This window comes from Trachurus trachurus (assembly GCF_905171665.1).
Source record: "Trachurus trachurus genome assembly, chromosome: 5".
NCBI lineage: Eukaryota > Metazoa > Chordata > Actinopteri > Carangiformes > Carangidae > Trachurus > Trachurus trachurus.
In genome coordinates this window covers 28,556,499-28,564,213 of record NC_139896.1, presented here as the reverse complement: position 1 = coordinate 28,564,213, position 7,715 = coordinate 28,556,499, and the positions used below count along the sequence as shown (strand labels likewise).

The following is a 7,715-nucleotide window of genomic DNA, read 5'->3' as shown; positions in this document are numbered from 1 at the left end:
TTCATGAATGGAGATGAGTTTAAGAATTTAAATTTGCTATGGAAATGAATGTTTCCACTGAACAGAGGTCACTGCTCTAAGTCACAGCCAAGCATCAAATCCTACATGTACATTTTCATATATAGATGTATGATTTGATGCTTATATATAAATATCCATATATCCAGCAGACAGTATTTGCAGTGAGAACTGCAGATTTCTCCAGAGCGTCACACCACATAACTATAAATAACAAAATAAAATGGCAAATTCTCCTCAGAGATTTCTTATTTCCTTTCGTATGCACAGATAAGTTTCATTAAGTTTCTAATTAGGTACCTGTATCGTATTAGTCAGCCCGACAGTTGAATGGATGGATGACAGTGAAGGGTCCAGTGTGCTAAGATGAGGATAAGCCTTCATCTGTCTTCATCGCTCCTCTTCAGTTTGAACACCGTTTTACAGAGGCAGGTCTGTGCTGTTGTGGCGAGTCTTTCTGGAAGTCCCATCATCCCTGGGCAGAGCTTTCTGCAGATTGGACATGGCAGCGGTCTTCTTTATGTCGATGACTGCGTAGCATTCGCTGCGCCGGGGTGCCTGGGGGCCACATTTTTTGGGTGGTAGGCGCTGGTGCTGTGGCTGGGTCTGGACACCCCCGCCGCCGAGGGCTTGGCAGGGAGGCTCTCCCTCTAGGTCCACCTGGATGTAATTCAGCTGCCGCGACGGAGGCATGTGGCCGTGCTCGCAGCCTCCGATCCCCGGCCTCGATCGCCTGCCGAAATCAAAGCTAAATATTCGGCCCCCTCTGTCCGGCTGGCACGGCCGCGGGTGCGGGGGAGGGCAGGCGTGCCGGAGCCGCGGTGGCTGGACCTGCTCTGTGTTGACATAGTTCTGCAGGGCATCCCGGTGGATGCCCCGGCCGTCCTGGTGGTACCCGTTGGGCGTCCCGGGCCCCTCTGAGAACTCGTACTCGTCAAAGTCTTCCTCCTCTTCCTCGTACTCCTCCTCGTCCTGCTCGTCGTCCTCCTCGTCCTGCTCGTCGTCCCTCTGCAGGGCTCGGTACTCCCACACCGGGGGCAGGGACGGCAGGTTCTCGTAGTTGAGCAGGGCCGTCCGGCGGTGGCCCCCCCCCATGCCCCTCTCGCAGCCGTAGCCCGGCGGGGGCAGGGACGCGGGGCCGTGGGCGTGCGGGTGCAGGAGGGAGTGGGAGTGGCTGTCCCCGGTGCTGCTGCTGCTGCTGGAGCCCACCGACTGCGACACGCTGCTGGGGCTCAGCCGCTGCTTCCGGCCCCCCCTCAGGCCGTTGATGTTCTCGTAGGTGAGCTCGCCGCTCTGGCAGCCGTCCGGCCGCTCGTGGCCCGGGTGGCGGTGCGCGTGGTGATGGAAATGGTGATAGGAGTGGGAGTTGCACAGGTGCATGGAGGGCTCGTCCCCCTCCGTCTCTGAGCCGGTGGCGCCCTCTACTGGCTGAAGGCTGTGTGGGTTGTGGCCGTGCCTCTCCCTCTCCCTCTCCAGCAGATGGCGCTGCGCCGGAGTGGGGCCCAGCATGAACTTGACCTCCTGCGAGGACGGCTGTAAGAACACTTGAGGATCCTTATGCTCCTCCAGGGGACAGCAGCGCAGGTTGGGCTGCGGGTTCCCTTGGCCCCCGACGGGCATGGCTCCCCGGGTGGTTTCGGGGAAAGCGCTGGGCCGCACCTCGGGAAGAGAGTGCACACAGTGACGCATGGAGGGATCCCCCTCCATGCTGACAGTGTTAACGTAGGTGTGGGTCTGTCGGGGGAGAGAGAGAAACCAGGGTCAGACCGTGAAGTGTGACAGACACCGTGAGCTGTGAGGGGAACGGGAAGGTCGTACCTGATCCTCCAAACCCATGAGGCTGTGTCCATGGTCGTCAGCGAGAGAGGGCTGAGAGGCCTCGCCTCTGATTGGATAACCAGGGTATCCGTTGGGAAAGGCCTGGACAGGGAACACTGGAGCTGCAAACATAGTTATGGAGTTAAAGACAGACCATCATTCACTGAGCTCAGCATGACGCAAATATGTTAAACACTGAGGAAATTAAGTTCAAAACACACTTTATCTTCATACTTCATACTGTGTACTACATATATACTTTTTTTCAGTTTAAAGAGGACCTATTATGCTAATTTCAGGGGCTTTTAATGTGATATTGGACTCCTGTGGGACACTATTTAAAGTTTTGATCAATAAAAATCTCCATACTTATCGCATACAAGCTGTCTGCTCCCTCGCTTGGATTCATGGTGCGTTCCATTTGTACTCGGAAGTCGGAATTTCCGAGTTCCGAGTCAGAAGTTTCAACTGGAACGGATTTCCTGCAGCTCTCTCTTACTATAGCCTACTATACAGCTTTTGAAATAATTTATATGTAAATTTCAACATTTTTGTTCATAACTGTAGCAAAAAATCTGACTTGGCTTAAAAGACTCAGTGGTAGTGTCTGTGTCACAGTGATTCAGCTCGGTAACTAACAGGTGCCATTTGTTCATTCAGTCATTAACATTGGTTTCAATACATTATTTTAATGATTTTTTTAATAACTCTAATTCTTGTCTTTTAGACCCTCTTTCATTGGCTTATTTCTCTCTTTTCTATGACCTTATCTATGGTTTTATGTATTTCTATGCCTCTGTAAAGCGTGGTGTATCAATTGTGCCATACAAATAAATTTGCCTTGACTTGCCTTGCAAATAAAACACTATTTTTTAATGATCATGGTGATGTTCACTCATCTTGTCATGAATGAGATGATGTAAAAACACAAGGGTTCAACCACTGCTCTTTGAGAAAAGAACGAAGGGAGTATTATCATAATCATAGCTGTATTTCTCATAAAAGACTTGATGCACAAGTCTCTGTTTGTATGTCTCTGTCTGTTAACTGGCAGGACAGGCAGACTCAACAGGGATGTGACCCTGCCACACTGTGATGACACTCCCCGATCAGATCCCAGTGAAAAAAAGTGCTGCCGAGCACCTTCCAGCAGTGACAGGAGCCGGCTGACACACAGAGCTGTGACACCGCCTCGCTCTACACAGGAGAATATAGAGCTGTTCACTCGCATCATCCATTTCCTCCAACATTTAGCTCCAGAGATATAAAAACAAGAGTCAAACAAACTGAACGTTGCTCAACGCTGCTACATAGAAAGTAATCACTGTTCCTTGAGTGCTTTTTTTTTCCTAAGATGAGGCACCTGTGTCAGTCATATACTGTGTTTAAACCTGAAATCACTGATTTCTTTGGCCACTTGGGGGCAGTGGAAATGAGTCATGAGCAGAGGGAGCTGAACTGTGTCTTTCTGTCACATCATCAGCTGATACAAGCTGAGCTATCACTTTCTTTTGTCTCTGTTTGATTGAAATAGGCGACACTTTAGCTGCTTAATGCTCCAGTATGTTCACCAGCTAGCTGCTACCTGTGTCTGCTGTTCTGTACCGAGCATGAACAGTAGTGTGCAACACAACCTGTACAACTGTGACACTGAGAATCAAAACAATGGATTGAAATTTATTGTAAGTTGATGGAAGTTGCAGATATAGGTGAAGAACGTTCATCACTGTGAGCTAAATCTTGTCAATACATAGCAATGTACACCAAGGCCTATTGTATGCAAAATATCATGTTGTAAATTGTGATTCATTTTAGACTGAAATCAATCAACATCTGTAAAAATAACTATAAAGGGATAGTTCAATATCTTGGCAAAGTCACCTATTGCCATAATCCCTATAGTAATAGCAGTAGGTTCATTATCTTTAATTATCGGTGCATGTTGTTTTGAGATCCGCGGGGCAGAGATGGGAGCTGCTCAGTGAACACAATGGAGGGGAATGGTAAATAGAGAGAAGCAGTCAGAGAGATCATTCATAGTTTTTAGTGACGTCACCTGCGCTGCTGAAGGGTAAAACATCTGTTCAACGGCACGACCGGACACTGTACAGAGCAGCAATAAGGACTGTTCATTTCCCATCTATCAACCCATGAACACTTCGGTCATCTCACCGATCATTTATATAAGACACATTGTCCAACTACAAGTTTTGGGCGATTGTGATCCGTATCCAGCTCTCACCGCTGTTTTGTTGCTGTATTTCAGTCAGTGCAAACAGTCTCTGTCTGGAGAATCCCTCGCCATAAAGCCCAGCTAAAAGCTTTGAAAGTATAAGTATGCATGTAAATTGAGTGGAACACTTTGCTTTGTTGTTAATAAGTCCAGAATTTCATGGTTTTTGTTTTTCCTTTTTAAATCAGAGGGTGTTGTGTAAAATTCCCACTGTGCATTTACCAGTGTTCAACACTGGCCTGCTTTTTTTTTTCAAATCCTTGATAAACGCTCTGTTTTTCTCATTAGGCCTGTATGGTAATATAAGAAAGTAGGGATAAGTAGTCAGCTAGTTGAAGATAACATGACGCCGTGGACTGGTTTTCCTCCTGTCCACCCCAATTTTTTCAGTCACCAGCCGCCACTGGTATTTATATTGGTAATCTGAACTGAAAATATTGGCACATGAATATCGCAATAATCCAATCCCTGCATGCACAACATTATCTCAACCTGATCATCTTGACACAGAGACATCTGACAGTCACCTCTCCACCAGCTGTGTGAGGAGGAGCATGCAGCTGCAGGCTGATGCAGATGTGCTGAGCCTGAGTTTCACCTGTTTGTAAGTCTGACACCTTTGTGTCTCTGACTCAGTCTGAACCCGTGCCTATTAAAAGCTATCTGTATTCTGCTAAATGTACTGCTTTAGTGCTGCATGCAAGCGATAGACATGTGTCTGCATGGTCGTGTGACTCACTGTTGGGAGTCTGTGGCGTGCGGGACATGTCCATCTCCGGTGTGTGACCACTGCGACTCATCATCATCGACTCCTCCACCACGTTGATGCTGTTGCACTGCATCAGCTCCTGGAGCAAATTGAAGATCTCCTCGGCCCGGGAACACTTGAATGCAAAGATCCCTGATCCAAAAGAGCACATTAACAACACTGTCAGCAAGATGGTTAGTTATAGAGATCCCCGAGCCATCAACACACTGAACTCTGCACTAAAATATCATCTGGACACTATGTGCATTAACCCTCAACTTTGCACACAGGCTGCATGATTCTAGAAAAAATGTGAATCATGCTTAGAATTGAGATCACGATTATCTGGCACGATTATTTTCTCAAAATGAAATGTTTATTATTGATTGGGCAAGGTATTGTGCAGCTCTTTTGAAAAGTCTCTCAACTGCCGACAGGCTTCCTCCTCCACTGAATCACGTGACGTAAAGGCACTTTGTCATAGGTTGAGAGAGAAGGCAGCAGTTCGGGTTTGGGGGCACTTCAGAAACTCATAGAGGAAAAAAGAGCATTTGTTTGTGAAGCAGAAGAATTGTTGTCATTTAGAAATGAGATCACATGTAGGTGTGAATCGAGATCGCCAATTATTTATTTCGATTTATCGTGCAACCCTACTCGACACTAAAAACCAAAAACAAAATAATAACAAAACAACTGTGATGTGCAATAACCCTGTGACTGTGTTTTTTGCTGGTACAACACTCTGTACACTATTTATTTTATTATTTTATTTCACATAGACTAGTGTGTGGATGTGTGTTAGTGTGTGTGTGTGAATGCGATTGTACCTTTAGAGTTAGCCTGTATTTGATCACTGTTCTATGGCTAACCCCTCTTTCACTGTGAGTGCAAATAGAATGTCACTGTGTATATGTACTCTTTTCTTTGGTATATATACAATAAAGGAACCTTGAACCTCTGGGGGCTTTGTTGAGTGAGTGAATGTGTGTAAAGGCTCATACTCAGACATGTGATTAAATAAACCGGTATAATGCTAATGATGGGTGGTGATGATGATGATGATGATGAAGGTACATTGTGTAGGAATTACTCCCATCTAGTGTTGCGGTTGCATATCGCAAGCAACTCAATCGGATTTTTCTGCATTCACGTGAAATTGGGCAGACGGCAGACGGACGACAGCTGCTGCACGTAACAGCATAAACAAGTGGTCCGTCAGCACGAGGCAACACTGAAGGAACACTTCAGTGTTTAATGAAAACTGATGAATGAAAGCATACTTTTGAACCAAATAATCGATTTTCGTGAATAGATAACAGGAGAAGTGACACAATGTCCTTTTAATAATGTTAAAGGTAGAGTCTGGAGGTTTGTTCGTTGCAGTTTGTAAACAAAACATTCAAACTGGGCCAAACTGTGCAGCCTCCTGCACCAGACAGCAGCAGTTGTCAGGACCGCAAAGAACAGGAAATACAGTCTGAGTGAAGCGCTGGAGCGGCTGGCAAATACCCGGCCGTCACCAACAACGGGAGCCTCGTGAAATATGCTGCAACAAGTAGGAGGGCTGTTGTGGTAAGCTGGGAAGCGGGTGCTAGCGGCGGATGCTAGCCGCCACCGCTAGCGGAAGTTATGGTGCGTTCCAGGCAACCCGTAACTCGTGTTTTTCCGACCCGTTCCTATGGTTACCCGTTGGAACGTACAGCCAAACTCGTAACTTCCCACCTGTGAACTCGTACTAGATCGATCTACTCCCAGCTCCCAGTTGTAACTCGTAACTTGCCTGGAAGGCTACAAAGTCGTAACTGGTGACTTGAAGTCGTGACTTACGGGTTCAAAAGCCTGGAACGCACCATAAATGTCGAGCTAGCGAGTGTTAGCGGTGGTGGATAGCATCCACCGCTAACACTCGCTAGCATTCAGTAGTAGCCTACAGCTAGTGGGGCTAGCAGCCCTCCTCCTACTCGTGCTGCACGGAGCTTCACCTGAGCTCTGTTATTGGCTGGAGAGAAAACACGACTCTCCACCCAGAAGCGTACCCGTGCACAACAAAGCAAAACAAAAGACCAAATACAAGTGGGGGGAAGGGGCTCTGCAGACACAGTCACCACCACACAGGACTAGAAGCCCATAGGTGATGTTTAAGATAGATTTGATTTGTCTAAGTCTAGGGTTTATTTTTGAGCGAAAACCTCCAGACTCTAAAAAAAACAACTCTTTAAAAAGGGAAAAGGAAAATAAATAGTGACACACTGCTCTTTTTGTTTGGATGTTGTTGTGAGATGGACAAGATGATGTATCTTTCACTGTGACACACTTAATGGAATAAAACAAGCAGCTGTTGCCCAGTATGTTCATTTTGTACCTCATGTATGTGCAGTATAAGCCCAGCAGAGAATTCATTAATCATCATGATTTGGATGCATTTAGACTCGAGTTTCTCCTAATGTGACAAAGTCTAAATATTTCCAGAATGCCTAGTAAGCAATTTGTTAAATAGAGTCAAACAGGTGTAAACTTTTCTCACCCTGCCCGGTTTGACAGCGGCGACCGCTCTCAAAAGAAAACAGGTTGGAGTCATAGCCGTAGCGCCGCAGGCAGAGGTACGGCCACCGGATGGCGTCTCTCTTGCGTGTGTGAAGAATGAGCTCGGTCTGCGTGAGCTCCATGACACCAGAGCCCAGCTCGTTGCCCTCATCATCCACATTGGTGACCTAGAAACAACAGATTATTACACTTTGGTTTAAGGACGCAAAGAAACAAACGGTGCTGACTTGTTATAATCGTTATACAAAACCATATTTAGGATTATTGACCTTAAATTTAGTAAGATGGTTGTCTCGGATGGGGTCCCTGTACAGACAGCTCCAACAGCTCCCCATAGCTTCAGCAGGCCAGCTG

At 46.7% G+C, this 7,715-nt stretch overlaps 1 protein-coding gene across 1 annotated transcript; it reads right to left on the bottom strand.

Moving 5' to 3' along the window:
* Positions 1-257: 257 nt before the first annotated feature.
* On the bottom strand, positions 258-7,715 carry frs3 (fibroblast growth factor receptor substrate 3). Its single transcript, XM_083971984.1, has 5 exons — positions 7,631-7,715; positions 7,342-7,528; positions 4,809-4,970; positions 1,837-1,958; positions 258-1,752 (listed from the first exon to the last, which is right to left on the bottom strand). Exons 1-5 carry the CDS (start codon positions 7,694-7,696, stop codon positions 439-441), a joined length of 1,851 nt encoding a protein of 616 aa, XP_083828110.1. The 5' UTR covers positions 7,697-7,715; the 3' UTR covers positions 258-438.

What these genes read in the sequence shown, in the direction of transcription:
- frs3 (XM_083971984.1), bottom strand. Translation starts at nt 7,696, where the DNA reads ATGGGGAGCTGTTGGAGCTGTCTGTACAGGGACCCCATCCGAGACAAC. An exon ending in CCGCTGTCAAACCGGGCAGG is followed by an intron (nt 4,971 to 7,341) that starts GTGAGAAAAGTT and finishes CTTTTGGATCAG; the next exon opens with GGATCTTTGCATTCAAGTGT. An exon ending in TCATGGGTTTGGAGGATCAG is followed by an intron (nt 1,753 to 1,836) that starts GTACGACCTTCC and finishes CTCCCCCGACAG; the next exon opens with ACCCACACCTACGTTAACAC.